The sequence below is a fragment of the Coregonus clupeaformis genome, chromosome 1 (assembly GCF_020615455.1).
Source record: "Coregonus clupeaformis isolate EN_2021a chromosome 1, ASM2061545v1, whole genome shotgun sequence".
Taxonomy (NCBI): Eukaryota; Metazoa; Chordata; class Actinopteri; order Salmoniformes; family Salmonidae; genus Coregonus; species Coregonus clupeaformis.
The window spans coordinates 10759575-10778589 of NC_059192.1; the positions used below are offsets into that span (position 1 = coordinate 10759575).

The 19015-nt window shown below is 43.3% G+C and overlaps 1 protein-coding gene across 1 annotated transcript; it reads right to left on the reverse strand.

The window, feature by feature from the left end:
• Positions 1–14981: 14981 nt before the first annotated feature.
• Positions 14982–18985, reverse strand: mrpl38 (mitochondrial ribosomal protein L38). Its single transcript, XM_041878845.1, has 9 exons — positions 18865–18985; positions 18488–18676; positions 18070–18201; positions 17718–17920; positions 17525–17597; positions 17338–17383; positions 16924–17082; positions 16653–16789; positions 14982–15168 (listed from the first exon to the last, which is right to left on the reverse strand). Exons 1-9 carry the CDS (start codon positions 18947–18949, stop codon positions 15032–15034), a joined length of 1161 nt encoding a protein of 386 aa, XP_041734779.1. The 5' UTR covers positions 18950–18985; the 3' UTR covers positions 14982–15031.
• Between the last annotated feature and the right edge of the window lie 30 nt (positions 18986–19015).

Here is a 19015-nt window from a genome sequence, read left to right on the forward strand (position 1 = left end):
GGAACTAGAGATTCGACTAGTTTCAGTTCCAAAGTATCCTCACTAGTAGTACAGCAGAGAATGGCTCAGAATATGAATACATGAATGCACATGAATACATTTGAACATGAATAAGGAAATAAAAACGACAATATCGGATAAGTATATATAAAAATATAAAAATAAAGGTCAACAGGACAGTCCTTGCATCATAATCAGGATATATAAATGATAGAAAAATGAGTAATTGATGCACATCCCACCCAAAGCTGTTGCCTGTATTTGTGGTCTAGACAGGAAACATCAACTTACTTCTGGTGATGAGAGCATTAGAGACCGGACTGTTTTTATCAGCACCATGCCACAAAACCGTTAAAGTCACAGTGCAGTCAAAAACGTGTTTTTCAAAAACACCAATAACTCTTTGTTAAGATGGAATTTTTGTTCGTTGAAACAACACCATTGTTTCAATGAGAGCTCTGGTGAGTAAGATGCTCCGTGTATTTATTACATTTGGCAAGTCAACTTGGAACTTAGGTATTATGTGACTGGCATTCCATGCACAAATTGATTCTGCATGTGTGTACCGAGGACAGACAAGTCACACACAAGTCACTACATCCTGTCCATCAATTATTCTAAGATCAACATCAGTAATCCCCTTCGACATAAGGAATGCAGACTCTGTGGCACCAAGTCACTTACAGCGTCTACCAACTCTCCCCTGCGTCACACAACACTATGAAATGACATCATTACACATTCCAATATGGTGTAATTGCAGATTACAATTCTGGGCATTTCTTGATGTGGTTGTTCCTTGATATCAGGAAACGCCCACTGGTGCCAGCCATTGGTCAGTCCATTGATACCTGCTATTGGTCAGTTCCAGTTTTATGAGACATGGTTTCTCGACACAGATGACTTGTTTACATAGTAGGTTAGGATAACTAACGTGGCAGGTTAGGATAATTAACGGGGCAGGTTAGGAGAATGAGGTTAAGGTTAGGTAAAAGGTTTAGCTACAATTCTATAGTTGTCAACAACTGTTGTCCCCGACGCAAAATAAATAGCCACGGACCAATGGTGAGCATCAATGGGTGTAACTTGATATCAAGAAAAGATGATATCAGAAAACACCCCTAATTGCAATTTGCAATTACACCCTTCTTCGAAAATGCAGGTACAGTATGTGAAAGAGCCATTCATTTGGCTCCCTGATTTGCATACTGTTACTATTGTTTTTTAAACTCTAGACATCGATTATAAGATACATTATAAGAACATTCTGTGAAGATGGTAATTCTTCAGTGCAGGAACAATACAGTGAGGAGAGAGCTTCGTTCTGGTCCATGCTCATTTCTTCAGTGCGTAATGTTTCATGGGTGCAGGCGATCTAACAATTTGGTCACGTAAACATTTATTTGAACTCACATTTCACCAGTGGCATGTATTCATGGATGCCAAGGGAAGCCAGGCTTCCCCCAAAAAATTTACAAAGAAAATAACTTTAAAAACATACAAAATAATGTATCTTTTGTCTCTCTGTGTTTAATTCATTTCCTTCAATTCACAAGAAGCATCCAAGCGAATGAAAATGTGCCCCTCTTTCTCAGAATGTGTAGGGTATCTATATATGATGGTGTCTGGTCAGAAAGAGTATGACATTGTTGCCGCCGTAGCATTGAAACCAGCGAGCATTTGGCCTCCCTTGATAAAAATAAATAAAAAAGAATAGCCAATCAGCGTTGAGCTAAACTGAGTGAGCTCATTTGTGAATGGTCCTGGTGCACCAAAAAAAAAAATATGTGAAGGGAAGGCAGTTTGGATTTGGCTTCAGACCAATCACATCACATGCCAGCCAAATGTCATTATTGACAGAAAAAACGTGAATTGTTGCATCTCGCTGTGTTATTGTCCTCCGGTGGCTAGTTAGCTAGCTAAAATCGGCCCTTTCCTAAATTAGCCATGGATGGAGATAGGGATTTGGACTTGTGGTTTTACTTAATTCTCCGTACTGGCCAATGGTGATTCTGATCCAAACATAAATTCATACATTGTGCCCCTGGCCTGAGAGGATGTAAGTTCAACATGTAGCTAGATGTAGTATGCTAACGTTAATTAGCTGGCCTGGCGTATCGTTGCCCATGAAAGGGAGTTAGGCTAGCGAGCAAGTATTTTAGCCAGGTAGCCTAGGACAACAAAAGCTAAAAGTGTGTACTGTATGAAAGAGTCATAGACCGTTTAGGCAACATGAAAGAGGAGGATTGTCACGGATCCCCCCAGTACTGCTGCTCATTCCGTTCACCAGCTCCGGAGGTCTACGTCACCGGCCTTCTAGTGTTAGGCCTACTGCTGCTAGGTAGCTCTCTCTCTGCTCTCCCCCTCCCCTCTGTCTGTCCTTGATTGCAGGAGTGAAGTCTGGTGTGCGGGAGTCAGGGTTCCAGCTGCAGCTCATTCACCATAATCACCTCAGCCTTTAAGACCCGGTCAAACTTTCCACTCATCGTCAGATCATAGTCAAGACAACCATATATTTGGAACCTGACTCCTGCCTCCGCTTCACTCCTGCCACCACCATCCTGCTCTCCACTATCGGGCCTCTCCTTTGGACTCACCACGGACACTAGGACATTACGGTACCACACCTGCCCTGACCTGGATCTGTACCCTCCCTGTAACCTGGACTTGCTCTTCCCCATTTATTGGAAACCTGGACTATTGAACATTATAATAAACCTGTTAAAACTTCTCTGGCTTGGTGTACTTGTCTGCATTTGGGTTCTATCCAGTTAAATCATAACATCTAGGCGTCACTGATCTGGTTCATTACCACCAACCCCGGACTGTCTTGTCTCATTACGCACACTTTCCTGTTGAATGCTTTCCAATCACATTTAATGTCTTATTCAACTGGCTGTGTCCCACCCTTCATCTTGTAAAAAATAGCCTCCTCTCTTCTGTCCCTTCCTGCCGTCCTCCCCTCCCCAACTTTCCTCTGTACTTTAAATAAATGCCTTCCCTTATTATCTCTATTCCACTGCTCCTGCCATCTCCACACCATCACTGTATATATCATTATTTTTGCCTCTGTCTTAATCATTGAAACTTCAACATCAACATCCCCACTACTAAGTGCTTGTTTAGCCAGTACATCAACTGCCTCATACCCCTCCACCTCCACATGGGCTGGGACCCAAGTACATTTTATCTGAATACCCATCTGTTTAATCCTGCCATGGGTTTGTAGCACCTCATAAAGCAGGTCTTGTCTGCTACGTGAGCTAAAGGACTGGAGACTCATTAATACTGCACATGAATCAGAGCAAATAACTACTCTGTCTTGTTTGACTTCCTCCACCCACTGCAAGGCCAACAGTATGGCCATCATCTCTGCCGTATATACAGCCAGATGATCTGTAATACGTTTCCTGACTTCCACCCAACATTCCTGCACTACAAATGCTGATCAAGTACATCCTGTCCTTGGGTCTTTTTAACCATTTTTGGGTATTTTTTTAGTAGACCACACAGAGCCATGGTACCGAGTAGTACCGAAGGTCAGACCATAGGTTGAAAATAGTAAATCTTTCTATAAAGATTCAAATATAGCCAATTATAAAGACGTGGTAAATCTTTTTAGACTATAAAGATAAAAAAATATAGCTAATTATATAGACAGAGTGTGGTACAGAATGGTACGAAGGATGAGGCAATGAGACTAAGTGATGTGGAGTGTGGTACCGAGTGCTACACACCACATGACCTTACTTCTATCCTGGTCCTCCACCCTCTCCAGCACTTTCAGGTCCAATATCTGACCAGGATTATAGTAGTTCACTACCACTACCACCCCTCCTCTCAACCACACCTCCACCACCACATACTCCTGCTCAATACCTTTGCCTATCATCCTGTAGGGAATTCCTTGTTTTATGAAGGTGGCACATTCCCCCCCTCCCCCTATATCTCTGTCCCTACGAACCACTACATATCCCTGTATGATAAACTCCACAGTCGGTTTGAGCAGTGTTTCCTGCACACAAATCACATCAGGCTTAGCTGGCATATCCACAATGAACTGTTTGAACTCCTGCCCATTAGCCAACAGGCTTCGAGCATTCCACTGTAGTACTACCACTATAACTAAGACCAATTAATACATGACTCCACCATCGGCTGATTGCGATCATCTCGAACCTCTTCCCATGTCAACCCTGTCATACTCAAATGTCTCCCAGCAGCTTTCACTATTAGTTTAATCCTCTCCGTTTTAGACTCTACTTTATCAGTGCTATTGATAGCTCCTGCTGTGAACGTCACCAGCTTTCTCTTTTCTATGTATACCATATCGCCGCCCATCTGCCCCGTAATCCCCGGCCTAGATGTTCCTACCCATCTCTCCCTTGAACCTGTATCTCCCTGGACCTCCCACCCTCACTGCCTCAGCATATGACACCCTTCTCTCCACTCTCACTTGTTGCACCTCCACTGCCTGCTTCATAGCCTCACACCAACTATATGCCACACTATGAGCACCCCCACAGTTGCAGCACTTTGGTTGTACACCATCTCCACACTTCCCATACTCATGCTTTCCTCCACACCTGGCACACCTCTTTTTCTCTTTACAGACTGTTGCCACATGCCCAAACCTCTGGCATTCATAGATCTTAAAGGCTTCGGTACATAAGCCCTCACATAATAACTCATATATCCTATTGTTACTTTATTTGGCAGTACCCGGTCCTTGAAGTGTAACAGAATAGACAGGCTATCTACCCTAACTCCACCCCTTGTTGTTTGCAATCTTTGAACATTCACTAGAACACCTCCTCTCAAATTTTCCCTTATCTCTTTAGTGCTAACACTCACAGGCACTCCTGTTATCACCCCTTTAATCCACTGCTTCCCAGCTTGATCAGTCCAGCTGCTCGACTCCACCTTACACTTCCATATTTGCTTCACTCTGAGAGCTTTTTCCCCCTGCGCCATGTCCTTACAGAACACCAACAATCTCCCATCTCTTAACACTTTAGCATTGACTTCCCCTATCAACACTCTTATCACAGCCGTCAACCTTATCGGACTCATCGCCCCGACTCCCCCAAACTTCAGAATCACTTTATGTTCCTCCTCATCTCGCGTCTTATCGTGCCCTTCCTCGGTTCTTTCTACATCCGAACATCCGCTAGTGTTTATTTTTTTGTTTTTTTTATTTAGCAGATGCTCTTATCCAGAGCGACTTACAGGAGCAATTAGGGTTAACTGCCTTGCTCAAGGGCACATCGACAGATTTTTCACCTAGTCGGCTCAGGGATTAGAACCAGCGACCTTTCGGTTACTGGCACAACGCTCTTAACCACTAAGCCAAGTGTTGGAAGCTAGGTTGCTCTCCTCAAATGTCCTTTTCTGCCTCCTCTCTGCCTCCGTAGACCTCTCGCTCACCTTCAAACACCTACTACCTTTCTCTCCCGCTTTCTTTTTCTCTTTCCTACTCCCTCCTTTATTTGTACCGCTATGTTCCATACTTGCTTCACTTTCTTCTCCATCACTATCTCCTACCATCTCTGACCCAGTCACAGCACGGCCGAACCGCTGCCACAACGAGTAAAGTTAGTTTGTTTTTCAACCATTTATCCCACCTACTCCTCTAACCTTCTCTAGCTCTTCTTCTTCTCTTGAGTTATCTTACCTTCATTCTTACTATTTAGAAGAAGTGTCTACTGGCTACGGCGTCGCAAAATGGACAAATAGTACTATTGCCGCTGATTCAAATGATCAACTCATCATCAAGCTTTGATGATTTTAATCAGGTGTGTAGTGCTAAGGCAAAAACAAAAAATTTGCACCCCTTTGTGTCCCCAGGACCAGGTTTGAGAACCACTGCACCAAGAGAATAAGGGTTTGTCCTTGTATACCATCGGTTATATGTTAGCAAATCTTGTAAACAAAAATACAATTTAAAAGTCACACAATATATAAGGGTCTTTCTATAAACTAGGGTACCAGTGAGGATTTCCTACGCTGGACAACTTGATACAGCTTTTCATAAATAATTTATAATAATCTGCCAATTTTTCTCATCAAATTACAATAAGATATAAGGTGTGAACATAGCTATATTCAATCAAATTCACGAGTTCATTTAAAATCGATGTTTTACATTTCTCATTGTTGGTGTCTTGACAGATGTGTCCAAATCGTGTGACATAAAACATTACTTTTCTGTCCTTGCAATGGCAGTGTAAGTTGTCATTATATCATATATTAAGCATTAATTAGTTAAATTTGACATTAAACCCTGTAATAATCCTGGATCTAGCTCAGTTTTTGTATAGAGATCCCATAAATGCAGTGTAACTACATAACATTTCTTGTCTCCTTATGGTATGGGGTGAAAACAGTTTCCATGGGCACACAAATCCCCAAACATGTATGCAATTGCAAAATCTAAATCAAATCACATTTTATTTGTCACATGCTCCGAATACAACAGGTGTAGACCTTAAATTGAACTGTGGGGCTATGTAATTTCCAGACTGGAAACACAGCAACTTCAGAACCAACCATTTGTCTTTTGATATTCACATTCACAATGGGGGAGAGACAATCATTTTTCCCACCCAAATGTTGTCTACATTTTCGCAGACTATCATTTTACATGTTTTTCAGCATTTAACTATTGTTAGGGCACATAATTCATACTTCACTAACTCCCTAAGTAAGCTCGGTAGTTTTCTGATAGGATTTTTATTTTATTTTACCTTTATTTAACTAGGCAAGTCAGTTAAGAACAAATTCTTATTTACAATGACGGCCTACACCAGCCAAACCCGGGACGACGCTGGGCCAATTGTGCGCCGCCCTATGGGACTCCCAATCACGGCTGGTTGTGATACAGCCTGGAATCGAACCAGGGGGTCTGTAGTGACGCCTCAAGCACTGAGATGCAGTGCCTTAGACCGCTGCGCCACTCGGGAAGATGAAATGTAGTTGCCTGAAAATACAATTAATATACTTAAGAAGCCTGCCAGGTTTGTGCTTTTGTGTTATTTTCTGTTTATTGTTGATATTCTTCCAGGCACACATTTTTTTAAATTCTGTATGTACATCTGATTGAATTTTACTGTTCTATGTCAGGACAATACTATCAAGCAGGTAGCTTAGTGGTTAAGAGCGTAGTGCCAGTAACCGAAAGGTCGCTGGTTCTAATCCCCGAGCCGACTAGGTAAAAAAATAAAAATAAAAAATGTCGATGTGCCCTTGAGCAAGGCCCTTAACCCTAATTGCTCCTGTAAGTCGCTCTGGATAAGAGCGTCTGCTAAATGACTAAAATGTAAATGTACAAGCCCTTAACCAACAATGCAGTTTTAAGAAAGAATACCCCACCCCCAAAAGAAAAAAATAATAATAATACGAAATAAAAGTAACAAATAATTAAAGAGCAGCAGTAAAAATAACAATAGCGAGGCTATATACAGGGGGTACCGAGTCAATGTGCGGGGGCATCGGTTAGTCGAGGTAATTGGGGTAATATGTACATGTAGGTAGAGTTATTAAAGTGACTATGCATAGATAATAAACAGAGAGTAGCAGCAGCGTAAAAGAGGGGTGGAAATAGTCAGGGTAGCTATTTGATTAGATGTTCAGGAGTCTTATGGCTTGGGGTAGAAGCTGTTTAGAAGCCTCTTGGACCTAGACTTGGCGCTCCGGTACCGCTTGCCGTGCGGTAGCAGAGAGAACAGTCTATGGCTAGGGTGGCTGGAGTCTTTGACAATTGTTAGGGCCTTCCTCTGGTATAGAGGTCCTGGATGGCAGGAAGCTATACCAGGCAGTGAGATTTGTCCAAGTGTGAAAGGGCAGTGTGGAGCGCAACAGAGATTGCATCATCTGTGTATCTGTTGGGGCAATATGCAAATTGGAGTGGGTCTAGGGTTTCTGGGATAATGGTGTTGATGTGAGCCATGATCAGCCTTTCAAAGCACTTCATGGCTACAGACATGAGTGCTACGGGTCGGTAGTCATTTAGGCAGGTTACCTTAGTGTTCTTGGGCACAGGGACTATGGTGGTCTGCTTCAAACATGTTGGTATTACAGACTCAGGAAGGGAGAGGTTGAAATGTCAATGAAGACACTTGCCAGTTGGTCAGCGCATGCTCAGAGTACACGTCCTGGTAATCCATCTGGCCCTGTGGCCTTGTGAATGTTGACCTGTTTAAAGGTCTTACTCACATCGGCTACAGAGAGTGTGATCACACAGTCATCCGGAACAGCTGATGCTCTCATGCATGTTTCAGTGTTACTTGCCTCGAAGCGAGCATAGAAGTAATTTAGCTCATCTGGTAGGCTTGTGTCACTGGGCAGCTCGTGGCTGTGCTTCCCTTTGTAGTCTGTAATAGTTTACAAGCCCTGTCACATCCGACGAGCGTCGGAGCCGGTGTAGTACGATTCGATCTTAGTCATGTATTGACGCTTTGCCTGTTTGATGGTTCGTCGGAGGGCATAGCGGGATTTCATATAAGCTTCCGGGTTAGAGTCCCGTTCCTTGAAATGGCAGATCTACCCTTTAGCTCAGTGCGGATGTTGCTTGTAATCCGTGGCTTCTGGTTGGGGTATGTACGTACAGTCACTGTGGGGACGATGTCATCGATGTACTTATTGATGAAGCCAGTGACTGATGTGGTGTCTCGTCAATGCCATCGGAAGAATCCCGGGTACATATAACAGTCCTGTAGCTTAGCATCTGCTTCATCTGACCACTTTTTTTTATTGGCCGAGTCACTGGTGCTTCCTGCTTTAGTTTTTGCTTGTAAGCAGGAATCAGGAGGATATAATTATGGTCAGATTTTCCAAATGTAGGGCGAGGGAGAGCTTTGTATGCATCTCTGTGTGTGGAGTAAAGGTGGTCTAGAGTTTTTCTCCCTCTGTTTGCACATTTAACATGCTGGTAGAAATGAGGTAAAACGGATTTGAGTTTCCCTGCATTAAAGTCCCCGGCCACTCTGGATGAACGTTTTCCTGTTTGCTTATGGCCGTGTACAGTTAACTGAGTGCGGTCTTTGTGCCAGCATTGGTTAGTGGTGGTACATAGACAACTACTAAAAATATAGATGAAAAATCTCTTGGTAGATAGTGTGGTCTACAGCTTATCATGAGATACTCTACCTCAGGCGAGCAACCTTGAGACTTCCTTATATATCGTGCACCAGCTGTTGTTTACAAATTTACATAGACCGCCACCCCTTGTCTTACCAGAGGCTGCTGTTCTATCCTGCCGATACAGTGTATAACCAGCCAGCTCTATGTTATTCAAAATCGAATGCTTCTAACCTAGAGTCACCTTACCATGACACTTAAAACCTAAATTGATACTGTCATTAACATGGTTATTCATTAATTATGCATAATACTTGTTGGATGCGCATTTGGTGTTGAGCTGTTTAATTACAGCATGATATTTTCACACATCATCTGATCCAGAATTTTCTGAATGACAGTCAAGTGATGAACAGCTGTTCTGATGTTGCATCGCATGCGCTAAAAGCCCAAGTGCTGGAAAAAAGGTGTTTGCGAGGAATGTCCACGGCGGTTAAGAGCGTGGGGCCAGTAACCGAAAAGTCGCTGGTTCAAATCCCCAAGCTGACTAGGTGAAAAACCTGTTGGTGTGCCCTTGAGCAAGGCACTTAACCCTAATTGCTCCTGTAAGTCGCTCTGGATAAGAGCGCCTGCTAAATGACTAAAATGTAACATATTTTGGATTCTCAATCGTTAAACCGGTGAAGACAGTTGTGCCTGGATCCTCGTTGGATCTAATATCCCTAGCAAATTGATGTTAAATTAATCTGCTGTCTGCTTGATTTACAGCACGGTCTTGTTGGATTTAACAGATAAAGAAAGTATCAAGGTAATGAGTTCATGTTTTCATATTGTAATGACCCAGCTGGGTCATAAAGGAAAAGAAAGACGGGCACCAGGTGTACAGGGCAGAACACAGGTTTATTCCTACATTGGGCTATTGTTCAGGTCACAGCCCACGCCGCTAAATTCCGAACGTACACAAATATAACATGTCAAGTTAAGGGTCCTGAACAGAAGAGAGAGAGATGAGACAGTAACCCCTATTTATGCATTTCAAAACCCTGCGGGATTACCCATCATACCCCCCAACCTTTCCGTCTGTCCTGGCATATTTAACCCCTGTTAGCACCCATGAGAACAATAACACACCCACGAACACAGCACACAATACCGGGTCGTTACAATATGTTTTAGTGACTCGGATTGGACTTGAATTTGAAGCTCAGAAATTCATTAGGCCTACCTTGAAAATCTGACATTTCCTAAATTTGGTGATTTAAAAATCCTTGTAAATATTGTAGCCAATTTATAAGTTCTCCTGCTCCCTTATAATTATCTGTGATTTAATTTTTGATCTGTTTTTTGTGGGAGATGTGGCCACTTTCGTTTGTTTCCCGCCGCTTCAATTTAAAGGTGTTGCACTACTCTGTTGCGTCATTATGATGACGAGTCGACAACATCTAATGCTGGCTTCAATTTACATACAAATCCTAACATTACGAAAGGCACCTGTTTGTTTTGGTCGCTTTCTCATTATAAAAACTGCAATGGTGATATTCAAAGGGCGAGATTAATGCTAGCTACCGCTATTCATGGATTTATTATGTGCGCCTGAAAAATCTAAAGGAAAACTCATAAAAAACACTTTAGGAAAACATTTGAGCTGTGTTCGAATACCGATACTAACATACTGTATACTACAGTGGGGAAAAAAATTATTTAGTCAGCCACCAATTGTGCAAGTTCTCCCACTTAAAAAGATGAGAGAGGCCTGTAACTTTCATCATAGGTACACGTCAACTATGACAGACAAAATGAGAAAAAAAAATCCAGAAAATCACATTGTAGGATTTTTTATGAATTTATTTGCAAATTATGGTGGAAAATAAGTATTTGGTCAATAACAAAAGTTTCTCAATACTTTGTTATATACCCTTTGTTGGCAATGACACAGGTCAAACGTTTTCTGTAAGTCTTCACAAGGTTTTCACACACTGTTGCTGGTATTTTGGCCCATTCCTCCATGCAGATCTCCTCTAGAGCAGTGATGTTTTGGGGCTGTCACTGGGCAACACAGACTTTCAACTCCCTCCAAAGATTTTCTATGGGGTTGAGATCTGGAGACTGGCTAGGTCACTCCAGGATCTTGAAATGTTTCTTACGAAGCCACTCCTTCGTTGCCCGGGCGGTGTGTTTGGGATCATTGTCATGCTGAAAGACCCAGCTATGTTTCATCTTCAATGCCCTTGCTGATGGAAGGAGGTTTTCACTCAAAATCTCACGATACATGGCCCCATTCATTCTTTCCTTTACACAGATCAGTCGTCCTGGTCCCTTTGCAGAAAAACAGCCCCAAAGCATGATGTTTCCACCCCCATGCTTCACAGTAGGTATGGTGTTCTTTGGGTGCAACTCAGCATTCTTTGTCCTCCAAACACAAAAAGTTATATTTTGGTTTCATCTGACCATATGACATTCTCCCAATCCTCTTCTGGATCATCCAAATGCACTCTAGCAAACTTCAGACGGGCCTGGACATGTACTGGCTTAAGCAGGGGGACACGTCTGACACTGCAGGATTTGAGTCCCTGGCGGCGTAGTGTGTTACTGATGGTAGGCTTTGTTACTTTGGTCCCAGCTCTCTGCAGGTCATTCACTAGGTCCCCCCGTGTGGTTCTGGGATTTTTGCTCACCGTTCTTGTGATCATTTTGACCCCACGGGGTGAGATGTTGCGTGGAGCCCCAGATCGAGGGAGATTATCAGTGGTCTTGTATGTCTTCCATTTCCTAATAATTGCTCCCACAGTTGATTTCTTCAAACCAAGCTGCTTACCTATTGCAGATTCAGTCTTCCCAGCCTGGTGCAGGTCTACTATTTTGTTTCTGGTGTCCATTGACAGCTCTTTGGTCTTGGCCATAGTGGAGTTTGGAGTGTGACTGTTTGAGGTTGTGAACAGATGTATTTTATACTGATAACAAGTTCAAACAGGTGCCATTAATACAGGTAACGAGTGGAGGACAGAGGAGCCTCTCAAAGAAGAAGTTACAGGTCTGTGAGAGCCAGAAATCTTGCTTGTTTATAGGTGACCAAATACTTATTTTCCACCATAATTTGCAAATAAATTCATTAAAAATCCTACAATGTGATTTTCAGGATATTTCTTTCTCAAATTGTCTGTCATAGTTGACGTGTACCTATGATGAAAATTACAGGCCTCTCTCATCTTTTTAAGTGGGAGAACTTGCACAATTGGTGGCTGACTAAATACTTTTTTCCCCCACTGTACATACTATTAGTTCATTTTAGTATACTGTCACGAACAGTATCCATTCAGTTGAGCGTACTAGCACTTGGCCTGTCTACCAGAAGTTGATGCTATTGCAATGCAACTGCTTGTTAGCATAACAAATGACTAACTAGACATCTTACGACTTCATTAACAATGTCAGTTGAGAACGCACAACGATTATACCACTTAGCTAAATTAAGAATGATGTGAATAATCAAGTCAATAAACGTTGGTTAGTTAGATAGCATCTAGTTAATATACTGGCAAGTTTGATGTATTAGTAGGCAACTAACGTTAGGTAGCTAACTAACATACCGGTACATACAAGCAACTGCTGTAATGATATGCTTTGCGGTTCGTAAGGCTAGCGTAGCTAGCAAATTGTCAGCCAGCGTAACGTAACTTATTTTAAAAGTCATTAGATTGCACAACATTTCTTAACATTTGTCATAATTAGTTAAAGCAATGAATTTGTATCCGCTCTTGTCAGACTTTTCCGCAAATCTGTAATGTGAAGCCACGCCCATTTCTCAAAGAATTGCATTATGGGCCCTAAAAGCACGGACATTTTTAGTCATTTAGCAGACGCTCTTATCCAGAGCGATTTACATGAGCAATTAGGGTTAAGTGCCTTGCTCAAGGGCACATCGACAGATTTTTCACCTAGTCTTAGCTCCTGAGTGGCGCAGTGGTCTAAGGCACTGCTAACTGTGCCACTAGAGATCCTGGTTCGAATCCAGGCTTTGTCGCAGCCGGCCGCGACTCGGAGACTCATAGGCGGCGCACAATTGGCCCAGCGTCGTCCAGGGTAGGGGAGGGAATGGCCGGCAGGGATGTAGCTCAGTTGATAGAGCATGGCGTTTGCAACGCCAGGGTTGTGGGTTTGATTCCCACGGGGGGCCAGTATAAAAAATATATGTATTCACTAACTGTAAGTCGCTCTGGATAACAGCGTCTGCTAAATGACTAAAATGTAAATGTAGTCGGCTCGGGGATTAGAACCAGTGACCTTTCGGTTACTGGCACAACGCTCTTAACCACTATGCTACCTGCCGCCCCAAGTAAATGTGTGTTTACTTTGTATTTTGCCGAATGTAGTACCACAAATAGAAAAATAACCTCTGTGGCTAGCTACTTCTTGTTCCTCACGCTAGTCAGAGCACAGTCAAATGAATGATATGGCAAGTTTTGGAGACCATTTCCCCTTCTTGTTGCAGGTTATCAGGAGTCCCTAAAACATTAAACACGAATTACAATTTCATATACATGTAAAAACGCCCATAAAAATAGATAACTGGCTAATGTTAGCTAGTAACTTGCTTGCTAAATAGCGATTTTCATAACTTTGACAAAAACGAATCATTTCTCTACATTAACATATTCCTTGCAACTTGTTTTGCATGATTCGTTATGAGACTTGTTAGAAATTGCGTAATTCAAATCTGGTATTGGAATAAGAGAAAACATAATCAAGAGATATTCAATCCAAGCTAAATTTATTATATGCAAAATGTATGTATGATAAGTATGTTGGTTCGTATACGGGCTCACTGAAAGACCACGCAGGGCACTCAAGAGAACTGATCCATTGTTATGAGTTCTTCTTAAAGTACTCTGACAGAGATAGTTCCCACTCCCTGCTGGCCAATCAGAGTAGAGACTGAGCGTGGTTTAAACTTACTCAGCCTATCCGTTGGAGCACCGGCTGGTCCCAGTCCCTTGGCGCTCCACTGTTGCCAGGCATAAGTTGTTTTGCAACTTATACAGAAAGTCAGCACTTTTGCAGTACACGTCCTTGGACGGTTCACAGATCACAATAGAGGCAGTGTGTATGTGTCTGTGAGAAATACAAGTCTTTTCTCATCCTACCCCCTAACAGTACAATGCATTCCTTCTAAGCTATTCATCACATCCAGATCCAATTATGAGAAAATAGACCCCACAGACTATAATTACTTCCATTTGCTTACATTCTAGTATTTGCCAGCCATCTTTGCTGAAGCCCTCCATGGTCCTCTGTAGCTCAACTGGTAGAGCACGGCGCTTGTAACGCCAAGGTAGTGGGTTCGATCCCCGGGACCACCCATACACAAAAATGTATGCACGCATGACTGTAAGTCGCTTTGGATAAAAGCGTCTGCTAAATGGCATATTATTATTATTATTATTACATAAAACATTGTTTTTGCTCCAGCCTTCGGTCGTAGTTTTGGGAACTACTCGATTGGTCATCATCGCCCTGCGTTCGGCGCTGGTGATTTGGCTCCAATGCCAAGTTCTCACCGTCCAACAGTCCCCCCCACTCCGCTTCTCACCGCTTTCATTTAATTGAAAATGAATAGGAAGCGTTGTTTCACAGCGCATTACTGCTTGCTAGTGTACACACTTTTCCTAACAACCTCATTTACCTAACCAGCTGCTTTAGTTATCCTAACCTGCTATGTAAACAAACCATCTGGAGTAACAAACCATCTGGAGTGACAAATCATCAGTATCACCACACTGGTAACAGACCCAGCTGCAGATGGTATCATGGTTTAAAATTAGCTCTTTTCACCTTTTAAAAAAGGGGAGAATTCAGACAGAAATAGAAGCAAGTCAAAAGTGCACAAGAGCATCCAGACAAATACATTTCATAGAAAAAATGCTTTATTGTATTAACTCCATACAGATTGTACACATCAGTAGATTCCGTAGGTGTGTTCCTGTCCGTCTCGGTACCTGTCCAGGTACCGTAGGGGCTGTCCATGAGGGTACTTCACCTGAGGAGGGTGGTACACAGGAGGCCGCTCAAACTCAAACACTGGCTCTTTCATGTCTGAGGGACGAAGAGAGAGAGGATGGGTGAATCTCGTCAGTCCCCCCTGATGACCTCCTAAGAGAAAAGACGATGGGCGCGTTCGACATTGCAGCCGACTTAAATGGGGAGTCGAGACTGACTGATCTATAAATCACCTTGCATCATAAACTGCTCAATATTGTTTGTAGATCAGTCAGTCAGTCACAATTTACCCATGATACATCACGGTTTTCATGCTCTCAAACATGGCCTACAGTGTTCGAGAGCATCAAATCCATGATGCGTTGTGGGTAAATGGTCAGTGACAGTCAGTCGGCAGCAGTTGTCTGCACTGTCGGCTCCAATGTTGAACACGCCCCATGTTGACTTCCTCCGGAAGGCGATCAATCCATTACGGCATTATAACCGATGACGTCACCTCTCGGGATAAGATAGAACTCCCCCAACCTGCCCATCCTTCAGATCCAGTAGTCTAAGGATACTTATCACAAAATCACCCACACAATTAAATCCCCACACTAAACCTTTCCCAGAAAGAGCATAACTCAAGGTCCACGATTGTCTTGTAAGAGACATGTCTTCAACCGCTGAGCTGCAATAGAGACAAGATGCCACAGCACACACATTGCAATGAGTGTATACCTAAGTATAATGAACAAAAATATGAACGCAACATGTGAAGTATTTGGTCCCATGTTTCATGAGCTGAAATAAAAGATCCCAGACATTTTCCATACGCACAAAAAACGTATTTCTCTCAAATTCTGTGCACAAATTTGTTTATATCACTGTTGGTGAGCATTTGTCCTTTGCCAATATAATCCATCCACCTGACAGGTGTGGTTTATCAAGAAGCTGATTAAACGGCAGGATCATTACATAGGTGCACCTTGTGCTGGGGACAATAAAAGGCCACTCTAAAATGTGCAGTTTTGTCACACAACACAATGCCACAGATGTCTCAAGTTGAGGGAGTGTGCAATTGGCATGCTGAGTGCAGGAATGTCCACCAGAGCTGTTGCCAGAGAATTGAATGTTCATTTCTCTACCATAAGCAGCCTCCAACGTAGTTTTAGAGAATTTGGCAGTACTTCCAACCGGCCTCACAACCGCAGACCACGTGTAACCACACCAGCCCTGGACCTCCACATCCGGCTTCTTCACCTGCGGGTTCGTCTGAGACCAGCCACCCGGACAGCTGATGAAACTGAGTATTTTTTCTGTCTGTAATAAAGCCCTTTTGTGGGGAAAAACTCATTGTGAATGGCTGGGCCTGGCTCCCCAGTGGGTGGGCCTATGCCTTCCCTGGCCCAACCATGGCTGCGCACCTGCCCGGTAATGTGAAATCCATACATTAGGGCCTAATTTATTTATTTCAATTGACTGATATGAACTGTAACACAGTAAATTCATTGAAATTGTTGCGTTTATATTTTTGTTCAGTATACATTTGCAAATATTAAATTACCGGCAACATTCCCAAAGGTTATGTGTGTACTTACCGAGTGTGTTATGGAAGGTGTTGGTAACAGACTGGTCCCACTGACTCTGGAAGAAGGAGAGGCCTGCTGGAGTCATGCTGTCCTGGTGCTTCCTGTAGAACTCTACCGTCTTAAAGCTCCGCTCTGACAGAGACACACTGGGGGAACAGAGAAGGGGGGGGGGGAGCATGTTACTGTGTGTGTTCGTCTGTCTGGGTACCCTATGGAATAAACTGATTGATGATTGATGTCATGGAGCGCGAGTGATACTTGTGTATGTCCTGTTCCTCACCATGGCGGCGGTCGGATGTCTTCATGGAAGTCGATGGTTCCTTCCTGTCTGAACAGGATGTAGACAAAGCGGTGAAAGCCGGTACCCTTGGCGGGGATCGGGGCCAGGTATTGACACAGCTCCTCTCCTGACATCACAGCCCCGCCTGGGATGTTCCCACTGGAAACAAGGAGAGGACGTCAATGACTCGCTTTTTTTTTGGCAACCAATTTGTGATTGTTGTCATTTGAAATTACAGGTGTAATAATTTTCTGATTCATCATCATAAATTAAAAACAGATTATCTAAAAAGGGTCATCATCATCCTAATCAATCAATCATCATCATATTGGTGGTTGAAGGAGTTGGCAACCCCCAGACTATTTAAACCACTGACAAGTTTGACAATATAATTATCATTATTGCAATACTCACACCAGCCAGTGCACATACTCCCCTTCACTGTCCAGCAGATGCTCATCTGAAACAAATAAATCATTGGTTTACACACAAAACATGAAGTAAATGTTTCTTTAGTCATACAGTGCCACCATGTGGACATGTTAACTGGATTACAAAATTCTTGGTATTTTCTGATGGGGTGTGTGTGTGTGTGTTTGACCTGGGCTGGTGAGCAGCAGTGTCCACATGGAGCCCTCCTCCGCCTCAAAACTGACCTGAGGCGCCACAGCAGCCTGTTAAACACAGAGGCGGGGAGGTGAAATAGGAGAACACAAGTGTCTGAACAAAGATAAGATCTGTCGCTAAATCGGTTCTGAAAACTACTGCATCCCCCTACGATCCGTTTCTCTTACCTCTGTGGGGGTCAAGTGGTTCCCATAATGTACTTGTGCGGGACTGTCCTGGTCGTAGCTGACGCACAGTGTGGTGCGGGGGTAGAAGTAGGCCATGGGGAACAGATCCTTGAAGATCCCATAGTGATCCGCTAACCTCTGGACGTGGTACGGGCCGCTCGTCTCCTCCCAGCCTGCCTGCACCCGATCCAGGGAGATCTTAACTGGAAAAACAACAAAGACCAACATCCATAATAATCAAGATGAACTGTTACGGTCTTTGAGATTAAGCTAATATGTCTGGTTCATCAAGCTTCTCCTGTATGTAGGGGCCTGGTATTCAGTAATAGCAGGCCTAGCTGGGGGAACTTACAGGTGCGCAGACGTGTGGCTCTCTCCAGCTCTATACTACGTCTGTTCTCCTTCACAACCCTCTTCCGCTCCCTCGCTTCCTTCACCCTGGAGGGCCGACAATGTGGCAGCCCGATGTTGACTCGCTCCACATCTGGACCAGAATGACACACAGGAGAGAAGACTGAGCATGCCAGACAATAAAGGGTTCAAATGTATACTGTGTAGGTTGACATTCATCTTTATATTTAAATCTTCTAAAACTGGGCTGATAACACTACTTGAACCAGTAACTCGGCTGCAGATGCTGGACAAATGCACTACCTCCAGTGCCATAAAGCAAGGTCCAGACCTCTTGGCAGAGCCGAAGTAAACACACTGTAGAAGGAGGGCACATTAGGTAACGTTATTGTATCAGTGTATAAGAAAATACTGCACACCATGCCCAGGGTCCTCTTGCTCCTGATACTGTCTGTAGGTCTTCCACCAGGCTGGTGTGTTCTTCGCCTCCTCAGCTTTCTTGAGGTAGCGTGTGTAGCTGCGATACTTTTCGAGTGATTCCAAGTTTTTGTAGTCTATGTCCTCATTTGGCATTGGTCCCAATGGAGCAGACCGTCGGCATAAAATTGCTGAAATTCACAAACACATATTACCAGAATAAATATGATATGCAAGTAACGTTATAAGACATAAGCAGGGAGTAGCCACTAGCCAGCTATGCTCTGCAACCTTGCTTTCGGTATTCGCTTGCGACAGGCTCGCCATTCTAATAATTCCTCAATTTGGCACCATAATTCTGTCATCAATAACATCGTACCTGCGGTTCCAAATGTCTTGGCATTGCTGACCCCTATATCTGTGCCCGTTCGCAGCACAGAGGAGAAAACCATGCGCAACGCCATTTTGGTGGTGAATGGAGAAATGACGAAAAACGCAAACTGTAACATCCGGCATGTGGGGTATAGCCA